The sequence below is a fragment of the Tachyglossus aculeatus genome, chromosome 2 (genome assembly GCF_015852505.1).
Source record: "Tachyglossus aculeatus isolate mTacAcu1 chromosome 2, mTacAcu1.pri, whole genome shotgun sequence".
Lineage (NCBI taxonomy): Eukaryota > Metazoa > Chordata > Mammalia > Monotremata > Tachyglossidae > Tachyglossus > Tachyglossus aculeatus.
Window position 1 is genome coordinate 1,974,248 of NC_052067.1, and position 16,788 is coordinate 1,991,035.

Sequence of the window (16,788 nt, forward strand, 5' to 3'; positions counted from 1 at the left end):
GGATGACCATGCAAGCCATCGAGGCACGTCGGGAGTCCCAGAGGGGCCAGGGGCCCGGAGGCAGGGGGACACCTGGGTTCTAGAGAAGCAGCGTGGCTCAGTGGAAAGAACCCGGGCTTTGGAGTCAGAGGTCATGGGTTCAAATCCCGCCTCTGCCAATTGTCAGCTGTTTGACTTTGGGCAAGTTACTTCACTTCTCCGGCCCTCAGTGACCTCATCTGTAAAATGGGGATGAAGACTGTGAGCCCCCCCGTGGGACAACCTGGTCACTTTGTGTCTCCCCCAGCCCATAGCGAGCGCTTAACAAATGCCATTATTATTATTATTGTTATTGCTGTTATTATTATTATGGGGGCGTGGCTATGGGAGAGTGGCTATGGGGGCGTGACTATGGGAGGGTTGCTACGGAGGGCGTTGCTATGGGGGCGTTGCTGCGGAGGGCGTTGCTACGGAGGGCGTTGCTATGGGGGCGTTGCTACGGAGGGCGTTGCTATGGGGGCGTTGCTACGGAGGGCGTTGCTATGGGGGCGTTGCTATGGGGCGTGGCTATGGGGGCGTGGCTATGGAAACGTTGTTTTGGGGGCGTTGCTCTGGGGGCGGGTCCGTCTGTGTCGGGGTGAGCCAGCACTTTTCCCCGCCGCATCCTCCGCATCCTCAGGCCGGGGGGACGGCCCCGCCTCTCACACCTCCCACCCCCCTGCAAAGCCCCGCAACGCCCTCGGAGGTAAAAACTGCCCCGGGCCAGGGGAGGGGGACAAGGGGGACGGGGGATGGGGAATGGGATGAGGGGAGTGGGAGGATGGGGAAAGGGATGGGGAGATGGGGGGAGTGGGAGGATGGGGAAAGGGATGGAGGAGGGGGATGGGGGAGCCGGAGGGAATGTGGGGGGATGGGGGTCGGCAGGATGGGGGATTGGATGAAAGGGGAGGATGGGGAAAGGGTTGGAGGGGTGGTGGGGAGAGATGGGGGAAGGGGGAGGATGGGGAAAGGGATGGGGGGGGTGGGATGGGGGAGCCGGGGGTGACAGGGCCTGAGGGAGGGGGAGGGGGAAGGGGAGGAGGGGGCGATGGGGGTGATGGAGTGGGGAGGGGGGTGATGGGGGAGAGGGAGATGAGGGAGGAGGAGGAGGAAGGAGAAGAGGGGGAGGGGGAAGGGAAGAGGGGGGTGAAGGTCACTCGGAAGTGTCCCTCCCTCCCCCCACCCAGGAATCTGAGCTGTGGGGGAGTCGCCAGAGTCTCCCCCAAAACAGAAGCAGTCAAACCTGGCCCTGCCTCCCCTCCCCCAGAGGCTAGGGATTAAGGGGTGGGGAGGGGGGAGAGGGAGGGACCCCCATTTCCAGCAGGAAAGATCCCCCCCGCCCCCTGTCCGGAAAGGGGAGGGCGGGGGGGCATCTGTCAGTGTCCAAGGCCCGGGCCTGGGCGAGGCCCCTGGGGGCTGGAGAAGGGGGCAGGGGGCCCTCCCTGCTCCTGGACTCTGCCTCGGGGTCGGAGCAGCCGAGACCCTGCTCTTGGGTGGGGGGCATTGGAGGGAGGCCTGGTGGCCCCCAAGGCTTGGAGTAGCTGGGCGCCCTCGTCACCCGATTTGGGGGGGCCCGGAGAAAGTGCAGTGAGGCCTGCGACCAGCACGGAGCTGAGCGGACCGAAGCTCTCTATAAATGCTCTGGATTGATGGAGTGATTGATTGATTGATTGATTGATTGATCGATGACTGTAACTGAGACTGCGTCCCGGGCACAGGTCCGCAGTCTTGGCCAGAACGGATGGGTCCAGCCCAGGAGCCAGGCCTCATTCATTCAATCGTAGTATTGAGCTTCCGCTTAGTACAGTGCTCAAGCAGTTCATACAGTGCTCTGCACACAGTAAGCGCCCAATAAATACGATTGAATGAATGAATTGAGCACTGACTGTGTGCAGAGCACTGGGGCTAGTACAATGCAACAATAAACGGATATATTCCCTGCCAGACAGCCCCCATCCCCACTCCCAGACCCTCGCCCACAACCAGGAGGCCTGGGGAACTGTAGACTGATTTCTAGCGTGGCTCAATGGAAAGAGCCCGGGCTTTGGAGTCAGAGGTCATGGGTTCAAATTCCGACTCCGCCAACTGTCAGCTGTGTGACTTTGGGCAAGTCACTTAACTTCTCTGGGCCTCAGTTACCTCATCTGTAAAATTTGGATTGACTGTGAGCCCCCCGTGGGACAACCTGATCACCTGGTATCCCACCCCAGCACTTATAAGTCGCTTCGCTTCTCTGGGCCTCAGTGACCTCATCTGTAAAATGGGGATGAAGACTGTGAGCCCCCCGTGGGACAACCTGATCACCTTGTGACCTCCCCAGTGCTTAGAACAGTGCTTTGCACATAGTAAGCGCTTAATAAATGCCATTATTATTATTATTATTATTATTATTGTTATAACAGTGCCCTGCACATAGTAAGCACTTAATAAATGCCATTATTATTATTATTATCCTGGACACCCACCCCCATGGGCAGGGATGGACCACTCAACACCCCTGATTATCCCCTCTCCATCCCCAACTCTCCCCGAGTGACCCAGCACAGACCAACCAACCCTCCTGATTCTCCCCTCTCCATCTCTAACTCCTTCATTCATTCGATCACATTTATTTAGTGCTTATTGTGTGCTGAGCACCAGACTAAGCACTGGGGAGAGAACAATACAACAATAAACAGACCCATTCCCTGCCCACAACAAGCTTACAGTCTAGAGGGGGGAGGCAGACATGAATAAAAATCAGTAAATGATAGATAGGAATATAACAGTGCTTTGCACATAGTAAGCACTTAAATGCCATCATTATTATTATTATAAATGGTGTGGGGCTGGGAGGGGGCATGAATAAAGGGAGCAAGTCGGAGTGATGCAGAAGGGAGAGGAAGAAGAGGAAAGGAGGCTTAGTCAGGGAAGGCCTCAGAGGAGATGGGCCTGCAACATTGATTTTCAATTTTTTTATCATCATTATTGACAAGCCAGGTGGCTTTTTTGCATAGGTTGGCATAGTATAAAACTGCCAACGTTATTATTGCAATGACTGGCAAGATATTTAATGCAGCCCACATAACACATGCTTACTTTTTACATGCACATTAGGGACCGTCTCCATATGTTGCCAACTTGTACTTCCCAAGCGCTTAGTACAGTGCTCTGCACACAGTAAGCGCTCAATAAATACGATTGATTGTTTGATTGATTGGATGCTTTTCTTTACATAGAATCCAGTCCCGTGCTGGCAATGACCATTCCGGTCTTCGCAAATCATTCCAGTTTGCGCTGCTAACTTTTCATTATTTCAAGTGATGTCATCTTTGCATTATTTGTATTTCTAGTTTTTAAAAATTATGCAGGTTTTTTTTTGTAGGTCTAAGGATTGCGCACGATTGTTTCGCAATCACTACTTAAAGGTTTTGCCAGCTGCAGATTATATTTGAAGTCCGCTGAAGACACAGAAATCTGCCCTTCCCTCTCTCCATCTGAAGGACTAAAATAGTCCAAAGAACGTTATAGGCTGTGAGCTCGCTGTAGACGGGAAACGTGTTGCACTCTCTCCCAGTGCTTAGCGCAGTGCTCTGCACACAGGAAGCGTTTGATGAATACTGTGGATTGATGGATTGATTGTTTGATGGCCAGTGAAATAATTTTCCTAGGGGAAAAAACATCCCAGACCTTGGAGTTGTGGGAGATGTCTCCCCTTCTCCCCTGCTGCAGCCACAGTAGCCAGCCTTGGCCACTGCCCTTCCCCATTTGTGAAGGAGGAGAAGCAGTGTGGTCTAATGGCTAGTGCCCAGGCCGGGAGTCAATCAATCAATCAATCAATCAATTGTATTTATTGAGCGCTTACTGTGTGCAGAGCACTGTACTAAGCGCTTGGGAAGTACAAGTTGGCAACATATAGTCAGAAGGACCTGGGTTCTAATCCCACTTTGCTGTGTGACGTCGGGCAGGCCACTTCATTTCTCTATACAATAATAATAATAACGGCATTTGTTAAGCGCTTACTATGTGCCAAGCACTGGGGGAGATACAAGGTGATCAGGTTGTCCCACGCTGGCTCACAGTCTTAATCCCCATTTTACAGATGAGGGAACTGAGGCCTAGAGAAGGGAAGGGACTCACCCAGGGTAACACAGCGGACAGATGGCGGATGCAGGATTGGAACCCATGACCTCCTGATACCCAGGCCCGTGCTCTATCCACTACAGCAGGCTGCTTCTCAGAGCACTGTAATAAGCACTTTTTTATGGTATTTGTTGATCACTTACTATGTTCCAGGAACTGTATTAAGTACTGAGGTAGATGCAATATAATCAGGTTGGACTCAGTCCCTGTCCCACATGGGGCTCACAGTCTTAATTCCCGTTTTGCAGATGAGGGGACTGAGGCACAGAGAAGTGACGTGACTTGCCCAGTGTCACAAAGCAGACAAGTGCTGGAAGTCCAGTGCTTAGTAAAGTTCTTGGCACTTTGTAAGTGCTTAACAAGTACCATAAAAAAACCCAAAACCTCAGGTCAGCTCTATCCATTAGGCCATGATGCTTGGGAGGGTACAACAGAGTTAATAATAATAATGATGGTATTTGTTAAAGCTTATTAAACAATAATAATAATGGCATTTATTAAGCATTTATTATGTGCAAAGCACTGTTCTAAGCGCTGGGGAGGTTACAAGGTGGTCAGGTTGTCCCACAGGGGGCTCACAGTCTTATTATAACTAATAATAATAATAATACTGTTAGTATTTGTTAAGCGCTTACTCTGTGCCAAGCACTGTTCTAAGTGCTGAGGGGGATACAAGGTGATCAGGTTGTCCTATGTGGGACTCGCAGTCTTAATCCCCATTTTACAGATGTGGTCACTGAGGCACAGAGAGTTGCCCCAAGTCACACAGCTGACAAGTGGCAGAGCTGGGATGAGAACCCATGACCTCTGACTCCCAAGCCTGTGCTCTTCATTCATTCATTCATTCATTCAATCGTATTTACTGAGCGCTTACTGTGTGCAGAGCACTGTACTAAGCGCTTGGGAAGTCCAAGTTGGCAACATATAGAGACGGTCCCTCCCCAACAGTGGGCTCACAGTCTAGAAGGGACTCTTTCCACTAAGCCATGCTGCTTCTCTACTTGTGTGCCAAGCACTGTTCAGCGTGGCTCAGTGGAAATCAATCAATCAATCAATCGTATTTATTGAGTGCTTACTGTGTGCGGAGCACTGTACTAAGCGCTTGGGAAGTACAACTTGGCAACATATAGAGACGGTCCCTACCCAACAGTGGGCTCACAGTCTAGAAGCGGGAGACAGAGAACAAATCAATCAATCAATCAATCAATCGTATTTATTGAGCGCTTATTGTGTGCAGAGCACTGTACTAAGTGCTTAGCACTGTACTAAGCACTTAGCACTGTACTAAGAGCCCGGGCTTTGGAGTCAGAGGTCATGGGTTCAAATCCCGGCTCCACCACTTTTCAGCTGCGTGACTTTGGGCAAGTCACTTCACTTCTCTGGGCCTCGGTTCCCTCATCTGTAAAATGGGGATGAAGACCATGAGCCCCCCAACCTGATCACCTTGTTAACCTCCCCAGCGCTTAGAACAGTGCTTTGCATATAGTAAGCGCTTAATAAATGCTATAACAAAAAATGAGCCCCCCTTGGGACAACCTGATCACCTTGTTAACCTCCCCAGCGCTTAGAACAGTGCTTTGCACATAGTAAGCGCTTAATAAATGCTATAACAACAAAAAAAAACCACGTTCCCTGCCCTCACCGTGCTTACAGTCTCCAGTCTCCGCGCGCCAGAAATGGCTAGAGCCCGGGCTTGGGATTCAGAAAGGGCCTGGGTTCTAATCAGCTGCGTGACCTTGGGCAAGTCGCTGCATTGTTCTGTGCCTCAGCTCCCTCATCTGCAAAATGGGGGATAAGACTGTGAGAGCCCCACGTGGGACAGGGACCGTGTCCATCCCGATTTAATTGAATCGACCCCAGCGCCTGGCATGTAGTAAGTCCTTAAGAAATAGCATGTGCTTAGTACAGTGCCCTGCACGCAGTGAGCGCTCAATAAATACGACTGAGTGAATGACATATCTGGTCTCCGACGGTCCGGTTAGGTCCAAGCCATCCACGGGTTCTGCCCCATGGTTTTGGGGACGCCCAGCATGGGGAACTCAGTTTCCCCCGGGGACCCCGGCAGCCACGCATCTCCTCCCGTCCAGGACGCAGCCATGTCCGACAAAAGCGACCTAAAAGCCGAGCTGGAACGCAAGAAGCAGCGCTTGGCTCAGATCCGGGAGGAGAAGAAGAGGAAGGAAGAGGAGAGGAAGAGGAAAGAGGTGAGCAGCCGGGAGGGACAGGCGGTCTGGCTTGGGGGGGGGTCCAAAGACCCGGGTTCTAATCCGGCCTCTGCCACTTGCTTGCTGTTTTTCCTTGGACGTGTTATTTCACCTCTCTGGGCCTCAGTTCCTTCTTCTGTGAAATGGGGATTTGATTCATTCATCCTCATCGATCGTATTTATTGAGCGCTTACTGTGTGCAGAGCACTGTACTAGGCGCTTGGGAAGTACAAATTGGCAACATATAGAGACAGTCCCTACCCAACAGTGGGCTCACAGTCTGAAAGGGGGAGGCAGAGAACAAAACCAAACATACTAACAAAATAAAATAAATAGAATAGCTATGTACAAGCAAAATAAATAAATAAATAGAGTGATCATCATCATCATCATCAATCGTATTTATTGAGCGCTTACTATGTGCAGAGCACTGTACTAAGCGCTTGGGAAGTACAAATTGGCAACATATAGAGACAGTCCCTACCCAACAGTGGGCTCACAGTCTAAAAGGGGGAGACGGAGAACAAAACCAAACATACTAACAAAATAAAATAAATAGAATAGCTATGGACAGGCAAAATAAATAAATAAATAAATAGAGTAGTCATCATCATCAATCGTATTTATTGAGCGCTTACTATGTGCAGAGCACTGTACTAAGCGCTTGGGAAGTACAAATTGGCAACATATAGAGACAGTCCCTACCCAACAGTGGGCTCACAGTCTAAAAGGGGGAGACAGAGAACAAAACCAAACATACTAACAAAATAAAATAGAATAGCTATGTACAAGTAAAATAAATAAATAAATAAATAGAGTAATAAATATGTACAAACATATATACATATATACAGGTGCTATGGGGAAGGGAAGGAGGTACGATGGGGGGGATCGAGAGGGGGACGAGGGGGAGAGGAATCAATCAATCAATCATACTTATTGAGCGCTTACTATGTGCAGAGCACTGTACTAAGCGCTTGGGAAGTACAAATTGGGAACATGTAGAGACAGTCCCTACCCAACATTGGGCTCACAGTCTAAAAGGGGCAGACAGAGAAAAAAAAAAAAAACCAAACATACTAACAAAATAAAATAAATAGAATAGATGTGTACAAGTAAAATAAATAAATAGAGTAATAAATTTGTACAAACATATATACATATATACAGGTGCTGTGGGGAAGGGAAGGAGGTAAGATGGGGGGATGGGGAGGGGGAAGAGGGGGAGAGGAAGGAAGGGGCTGAGTGTGGGAAGGCCTCCTGGAGGAGGTGAGCTCTCAGCAGGGCCTTGAAGGGAGGAAGAGAGCTAGCTTGGCGGATGGGCAGAGGGATTGGGGGCATTCCAGGCCCGGGGGATGACGTGGGCCGGGGGTCGATGGCCGGACAGGCGAGAACGAGGTACGGTGAGGTCATTCATTCAATTGTATTTATTGAGCGCTTACTGTGTGCAGATCACTGTACTAAGTGCTTGGAAAGTACTATTTGGCAACAGGTAGAGACAATCCCTACCCAACAATGGGCTCACGGCCTAGAAGGGGAAGACAGACGACAAAACAGAATAAGTAGACAGGTGGCAATACCATCAAAATACCTGTTCTGCCTCCTTCTGAGAAGGTGAGACCCACGTGGGACGGGGTCTGTGTCTAACATGACAAGTGGTGGAGCCGGGATTAGAACCCACGACCTCTGACTCTTATTATTCTTAGTCAATCGTATTTATTGAGCGCTTGGGAGAGGACAGTGCAACAGTAAACAGACCCATTCCCTGCCCACAATGAGCTTAAGGTCCATCTCTCTACCTAGCTTTCTGTTTATCACATAATAAGCGCTTCACAAATACCATCATCATCATCATCAATCGTATTTATTGAGCGCTTACTATGTGCAGAGCACTGTACTAAGCGCTAGGGAAGTACAAATTGGCAACATATAGAGACAGTCCCTACCCAACATTGGGCTCACAGTCTAAAAGGGGGAGACAGAGAACAAAACCAAACATACTAACAAAATAAAATAAATAGAATAGATATGTACAAGTAAAATCAATAAATAAATAGAGTAATAAATATGTACAAACATATATACATATATACAGGTACTACTGTACATATATACATAAATACCACCATTACTACTATTATTGAAGCAGCGTGGCTCAGTGGAAAGAGCACGGACTTGGGAGTCAGAGGTCATGGGTTCTAATCCCGGCTCCACCCCTTGTCAGCTGTGTGACTTTGGGCAAGTCACTTCACTTCTCTGGGCCTCAGTTTCCTCATCTGCCAAATGGGGATTAAGACTGTGAGCCCCACGTGGGACAACCTGATCACCTTGTATTTTCCTCGGTGCTTAAAGCAGTGCGTGGCCCATAGTAGGTGCTTAGCAAATACCATCATTATTGTTATTATTTATTATTAATTGAGAAGCAGCATGGTCCGGTGGATAGAGCACGAGCCTGAAAGTCAGAAGAACCTGGGTTCGAATCCCGGCTCTGCCACTTGTCAGCTGTGTGACTTTGGGCAAGTCACTTCACGTCTCTGGGCCTCAGTTTCCTCATCTGCCAAATGGGGATTAAGACTGTGAGCCCCACGTGGAACTGGACTGTGTCCAACCTGTTTACCTTGTAGCAGCCCCAGCGCTTAGAACAATCAATTAATCAATCAATCATATTTATTGAGCACTTACTGTGTGCAGAGCACTGTACTAAGCGCTTGGGAAGTACAAGTTGGCAACATATAGAGACGGTCCCTACCCAACAGTGGGCTCACAGTCTAGAAGGGAGTCAGTGCCTGGAACATAGTCAGTGCTTAACAAATACCATTTTGAGAAGCAGCATGGCTCAGTGGAAAGAGCCCGGGCTTGGGAGTCAGAGGTCATGGGTTCTAATCCCGGCTCTGCCACTTGTCAGCTGTGTGACCTTGGGCAAGCCACTTAATTTCTCTGTGCCTCATATACCTCATCTGTAAAATGGGGATTAAGCCTGTAAGCCCCACATGGGACAACCTGATCACCTTGTATCCTCCCCAGTGCTTAGAACAGTGCTTCACACATCATCATCATCATCAATCGTATTTATTGAGCGCTTACTGTGTGCAGAGCACTGTACTAAGCGCTTGGGAAGTACAAGTTGGCAACATATAGAGACAGTCCCTACCCAACAGTTGGCTCACAGTCTATAGTAAGCGCTTAACAAATACCATTATTATTTATGGAAAGAGCGCAGCCTTGAGAGTCAGAGGTCATGGGTTCAAATCCCAGCTCTGCCACTTGTCAGCTGGGTGACTTTGGGCAAGTCACTTCACTTCTCTGGGCCTCAGTTACCTCATCTGTAAAATGGGGATTGACTGTGAGCCCCATGTGGGATAACCTGGTGACCTTGTATCCCCCTCCCCAGTGCTTAGAACAGTGCTTGGAACATAGTAAGCACTTAACAGATGCCATTATTATCATTATTATATATATGTATGATTATTATTATCATTGAGGTGTCCAAAAAGCTGTCAGCACCCAGCCCTAGTTGAGGTGACCTGTCCAAGGTAACCCAGCAGGCTGGGGTCCGAGCGGAGTCTAGAACCCGTCTCCCTCCTCCCAACCCTTTCATTCATTCAATCGTATTTATTGAGCGCTTATTGTATGCAGAGCACTGTACTAAGCGCTTGGGAAGTGAGAAGCAGTCTGGCTCAGTGAAAAAGAGCACGGGCTTTGGAGTCAGAGGTCATGGGTTCAAATCCCGGCTCCGCCAATTGTCAGCTGGGTGACTTTGGGCAAGTCACTTCACTTCCCTGGCGTGGACTGTGTCCGACCCGATTACCCTGTATCTACCCCAGCGCTTAGGACAGTGCCCGGCACATAGTAAGCGCTTAACAAATACCATGTTTTTTTTTATTGTAGAAGCAGCATGGCTCAGTGGGAAGAGCCCGGGCTTTGGATTCAGAGGCCATGGGTTCAAACCCCGGCTCCGCCACTTGTCAGCTGTGTGACTTTGGGCAAGTCACTTCACTTCTCTGGGCCTCAGTTCCCTCATCTGTAAAACGGGGATGAAGACTGTGAGCCCCCCGTGGGACAACCTGATCACCTTGTAAACTCCCCAGCGCTTAGAACAGTGCTTTGCACATAGTAAGCGCTTAATAAATGCCATCGTTATTATTATTATTATTCCCTGGGCCTCAGTGACCTCATCTGGAAAATGGGGATGAAGACTGTGAGCCCCCCGTGGGACAACCTGATCACCTTGTAAACTCCCCAGCGCTTATAACAGTGCTTTGCACATAGTAAGCGCTTAATAAATGCCATTATTATTATTATTATTATTATTATTCCCTGGGCCTCAGTGACCTCATCTGGAAAATGGGGATGAAGACTGTGAGCCCCCCGTGGGACAACCTGATCACCTTGTAAACTCCCCAGCGCTTAGAACAGTGCTTTGCACATAGTAAGCGCTTAATAAATGCCATTATTATTATTATTATTATTCCCTGGGCCTCAGTGACCTCATCTGGAAAATGGGGATGAAGACTGTGAGCCCCCCGTGGGACAACCTGATCACCTTGTAAACTCCCCAGCGCTTAGAACAGTGCTTTGCACATAGTAAGCGCTTAATAAATGCCATCATTATCATTATTATTATTATTCCCTGGGCCTCAGTGACCTCATCTGGAAAACGGGGATTAAGACTGTGAGCCCCACGTGGGACAACCTGGTCACCTTGTTACCTCCCCAGCGCTTGAGACGGTGCTTCGCACATAGTAAGTGCTTAATAAGTGTCTTTATTATTATTATTATTACAAATCGGCAACATATAGAGATGGTCCCTGCCCGACAACGGGCTCACACTGGACCCCACCAGCTCCCGCTTCCCGGGATGCCAAGTCGATGGTTCACGGCCCCGTCGGCCTCGCGTGGGTACCGTGCCCGCCGCCGGGCCCCGGGCCTGACCGTGGATATCGGCTCGTTCTTCCCTACAGGCGGAACTCCAGCTAAAGAAGGAGCCCATCCAAGAGGACTCGGATTTGGACCGCAAGAGGAGGGAGACTGAGGCTCTGCTGCAGAGCATCGGGATTTCATCCGAGCCGCCTCTAGGTTGGTCGCGTGGGCATCCCCCGTGCCGGCCGTCCCTCGTGGTCCCCGGGCTCCCTAAGGGTCAATCAATCAATCAATCAATCAATCGTATTTATTGAGCACTTACTGTGTGCAGAGCACTGTACTAAGCGCTTGGGAAGGTGGCAACACATAGAGACAGTCCCTACCCACCAGTGGGCTCACAGTCTAAAAGGGGGAGACGGAGAACAAAACCAAACGTACTAACAAAATAAAATAAATAGAATAGATATGTACAAGTAAAATAAATAACTAGAGTAATAAATATGTACAGACGCATACTAAGAGCGCTTAGTACAGTGTTCTGCACACAGTAAGCACTCAATAAATACGATTGATGATGATGATTTTATTAGTATGTTTGGTTTTGTTCTCTGTCTCCCCTTTTTAGACTGTGAGCCCACTGTTGGGTAGGGACTGTCTCTGTGTGTTGCCAACTTGTACTTCCCAAGCGCTTAGTGCAGTGCTCTGCACACAGTAAGCGCTCAATAAATACGATTGATGATGATGATGATGATGATGATGATGACTCCTAAGCCCGGGCTCTTTCCACTGAGCCACGCTGCTTCCCTTCTGCATCACTCTACTTGCTCCCTTAATTCACGCCTCCCCCCCGCCTCACACCACTTAAGTACGTATCTGTACTTTATTTATATTAATGTCTATCTCCCCCTCTAGACTGTAAGCTCGCTGTGGGCAGGGAATGTGTCTCCTCTATTGTTACATTGTCCTTTCCCAAGCACTTAGTACAGTGCTCGGCCGCCATTGGGAAACGTTTAGTACATATTTGCTATTCTTTTTATTTTGCTAACGATGCGCATCTAGCTTTAATTCTATTTGTTCTGGCAATTTGGACACCTGTCGACGTGTTTTGTTTTGTTGTCTGTCACCCGCTTCTAGACTGTGAGCCCGTTGTTGGATAGGGACCGTCTCTAGATGTTGCCGACTTGGACTTCCCAAGCGCTTAGTACAGTGCTCTGCGCACAGTAAGCGCTCAATAAATACGATTGAATGAATTAATGAATATATACATATATACAGGTGTGTACATATATATGGGTCACAGGACCAGCGGGATTTGGTCCTGTGTGTGGGCATTTCGAGTCGGGCCCGGGCGAAACAGTTGGTCGTCGACCTCTCTCCAGCCACTGTAGGGGTTGGGAGTCAGGGGTTCTGCGGCCTATCATTCATTCAATCGTATTTATTATTATTATTATTATTATTATTATTATTATTAATGATGGTATTTGTTAAGTCCTTACTATCTACCAGGCACTGTGCAAAGCGCTGAGGTGGATGCGAGCAAATCAGGTTGGACCCTTTTGACCACCTTTCTAAGAATAATAATGGTGTTTGTTAAGCATTTACCGTGTGCCAAGCACTGTGCGAAGCGCTGAGGTGGATGCAAGCAAACCAGGTTGGACCCTTTTGACCACCTTTCTAATAATGATAATAATAATAATGGTATTTGTTAAGCGTTTTACTATGTGCCGAGCACTGTTCTATCTTAAAATGTCTATTTTTAAATGGTAATTTGTTAAGCACTTACTATGTGCCAGGCACTGTGCGAAGCGCTGAGGTGGATGCAAGCAAATCAGGTTGGACCCTTTTGACCACCTTTCTAATAATGATAATAATAATAATGGTATTTGTTAAGCGTTTTGCTATGTGCCGAGCACTGTTCTATCTTAAAGTGTCTATTTTTAAATGGTAATTTGTTAAGCACTTACTATGTGCCAGGCACTGTGCGAAGCGCTGATGTGGATGCAAGCAAATCAGGTTGGACCCTTTTGACCACCTTTCTAATAATGATAATAATAATAATGGTATTTGTTAAGCGTTTTACTATGTGCCGAGCACTGTTCTATCTTAAAATGTCTATTTTTAAATGGTAATTTGTTAAGCACTTACTATGTGCCAGGCACTGTGTGAAGCGCTGAGGTGGATGCAAGCAAATCAGGTTGGACCCTTTTGACCACCTTTCTAATAATGATAATAATAATAATGGTATTTGTTAAGCGTTTTACTATGTGCCGAGCACTGTTGTATCTGAAAATGTCTATTTTTAAATGGTGTTTGTTAAGCACTTACTATGTGCCAGGCACTGTGCGAAGCGCTGAGGTGGATACATGCAAATCAGGTTGAACCCTTTTGACCACCTTTCTAAGAATAATAATAATAATGGTATTTGTTAAGCGTTTACTGTGTGCCGAGCACTGTTCTATCTTAAAATGTCTATTTTAAAATGGTATTTGTTAAGCACTTACTATGTACCAGGCACTGTGCGAAGCGCTGAGGTGGATACAAGCAAATCAGGTTGGACCCTTTGACCACCTTTCTAATAATGATAATAATAATAATGGTATTTGTTAAGCGTTTACTATGTGCCGAGCACCGTTCTATCTTAAAATGTCTATTTTTAAATGGTGTTTGTTAAGCACTTACTATGTGCCAGGCGCTGTGCTAAGCGCTGAGGTGGATACAAGCAAATCAGGTTGGACCCTTTTGACCACCTTTCTAAGAATAAAAATAATAATAATAATGGTATTTGTTAAGCGTTTACTGTGTGCCAAGCACTGTGCAAAGCGCTGAGGTGGATACAAGCAAATCAGGTTGGACCCTTTTGACCACCTTTCTAATAATGATAATAATAATAATGGTATTTGTTAAGCGTTTGCTATGCGCCGAGCACTGTTCTATCTTAAAATGTCTATTTTTAAATGGTGTTTGTTAAGCACTTACTATGTGCCAGGCGCTGTGCGAAGCGCTGAGGTGGATACAAGCAAATCAGGTTGGACCCTTTTGACCACCTTTCTAATAATGATAATAATAATAATGGTATTTGTTAAGCGTTTGCTATGCGCCGAGCACTGTTCTATCTTAAAATGTCTATTTTTAAATGGTGTTTGTTAAGCACTTACTATGTGCCAGACACTGTGCTAAGCACTGAGGTGGATACAAGCAAATCAGGTTGGACCCTTTGACCACCTTTCTAATAATGATAATAATAATAATGGTATTTGTTAAGCGTTTGCTATGTGCCGAGCACCGTTCTATCTTAAAATGTCTATTTTTAAATGGTGTTTGTTAAGCACTTACTATGTGCCAGACACTGTGCTAAGCACTGAGGTGGATACAAGCAAATCACGTTGGACCCTTTTGACCACCTTTCTAACAATAATAATAATAGTAATAATAATGGTATTTGTTGAGCATTTACTATGTGCCGAGCACTGTTCTATCTTAAAATGTATATTTTTTAATGACATTTAAGCACTCACTGTATGCCAGGCACTGTGCTAAGCACTGAGGTGGATACAAACAAATCCGGTTGGACCCTTTTGACCACCTTTCTAAGAATAATAATAATAATAATAATAATAATAATAATGATATTTGTTAAGCATTTACAACATGGCGAGCACTGTTCTATTTTACAATGTCCATTTTTAAATGGTATTTGTTAAGCACTTACTATGTGCCAGGCACTGTGCTAAGCGCCGAGGTGGATACAAACAAATCAGGTTGGACCCTTTTGACCACCTTTCTAATAATAATAATAATGGTATTTGTTAAGCGTTTACTGTGTGCCAAGCACTGTGTGAAGCGCTGAGGTGGATACAAACAAATCAGGTTGGATCCATTTGACCACCTTTTTAATAATAATAATAATAATAATGGTATCTATTAAGCGTTTACTATGTGCCAAGCACTGTTCTATCTTAAAATGTCTATTTTTAAATGGTATTTGTTAAGCACTTACTAGGTGCCAGGCGCTGTGCTAAGCGCTGAGGTGGATACAAGCTAATTGGGTTGGACACAGTCGCTGTCAATCAATCAATCAATCAATCAATTGTATTTATTGAGCGCTTACTGTGTGCAGAGCACTGTACTAAGCGCTTCGGAAGTACAAGTTGGCAACATATAGAGACAGTCCCTACCCAACAGTGGGCTCACAGTCTAAAAGGGGGAGGCGGAGAACAAAACCAAACATACTCACAAAATAAAATAAATAGAATAGATATGTACAAGTAAAATAAATAGAGTAATAAATAAATAGAGTACCCAGGTCTAATGGTGTCCAAATCTTACTTTTTTGTAGGCAGGGAGATTGACAGTTTTCAGGTAGATGAGTTTAAATAGATCAACTTTTTGAATTGCAACAGTATTTTATCTAAATCAGTCTAATTCTTGAAAACGTATTTGGCTTTAGAAAAGATTTGTAATTTTACAGCTGGTCACTGTAAATCACGAGACTCTCCCATCAGGAGAAGACGTTCATCGGTTGAGAATTCAGGTCCGAGAACCTACACAGAATTGATTGTAGTGCTGGTGACTGGGGGAAGCGCCCTCCATACCCTCTGGTCCCTGCTTTCCATGTTCTCCCAGGGACAGAGAGCAATGAGCAGGCTGGCGGGGGTGGGCAGTATGTGCTCTTTCCACTGAAACAATAGCAGGGCTATTGTAAGCACTGAAAAGCTTAAGGTGTGAGTAGTGTAGTGACACATGCAGCTTGCTCTCACCAGCCTGGTAGTCATTCATTCAATCAAATTTATCAAGCACTTACTATTCAGTCATATTTATTGAGCACTTACTATGTGCAGGGCGCTGCACTAAGTGCTTTTAAAGTACAATTCAGCAACAAGGACAGTCCCTGCCCACAATGGGCTCACAGCCTAGAAAGGGGGAATTGTCCAGAAGGAGTAGGAGTGTCTTGGCAACTGTCAGTTCATCCTTAATATCAATCAATCAATCAATCGATCGTATTTATTGAGCGCTTACTATGTGCAGAGCACTGTACTAAGCGCTTGGGAAGTACAAATTGGCATCACATAGAGACAGTCCCTACCCAACAGTGGGCCCACAGTCTAAAAGGGGGAGACAGAGAACAGAACCAAACATACCAACAAAATAAAATAAGTAGGATAGAAATGTACAAGTAAAATAAATAAATAAATAGATAAATAGAGTAATAAATATGTACAACCATATATACATATGGTTGTATAATATGTGTGACAGACTCAAGCCCGACCATTGCTTCACCTCCCCAACTTCTCTCTCTGCCCAGTACAGGTCAGGCTGTTCCCGGGGCTTCATCCCAGCTGGTGGTAGGGTGTTTTAACATGAAAATGTCTTCAGGAAGATGACCTCTTTTCTATTAACTAGAAATGGGAAGGGTACTGCACTGACCCTTTGTTTTCTTTTAAGAAATTTTGGTCTGGAGGGCACCTTACACTGCTTTGCTCATAGCCAGTATTTTTGGTGATCAAAAGGTAAACCTGTAAATGTAACCCATTCTTAGGGTTTGTTGGAACTCAAGGCTTTAGACTTTTCTGCCTTTACAATC

The 16,788-nt window shown here is 46.5% G+C and overlaps 1 protein-coding gene across 2 annotated transcripts in view; it reads left to right on the forward strand.

The window, feature by feature from the left end:
• Window positions 1-624: 624 nt before the first annotated feature.
• Window positions 625-16,788, forward strand: part of DYNC1I1 (dynein cytoplasmic 1 intermediate chain 1) — a 116,686-nt gene continuing 100,522 nt past the window's right edge. For both annotated transcript variants that reach the window (XM_038766714.1, XM_038766721.1), the window contains exons 1-3: window positions 625-724; window positions 6,228-6,344; window positions 11,306-11,420. In XM_038766714.1, coding sequence (XP_038622642.1) covers window positions 6,237-6,344; window positions 11,306-11,420 — 223 coding nt within the window. In that variant the 5' untranslated portion in view covers window positions 625-724; window positions 6,228-6,236. The remainder of the gene's footprint in view (window positions 725-6,227; window positions 6,345-11,305; window positions 11,421-16,788) is intronic.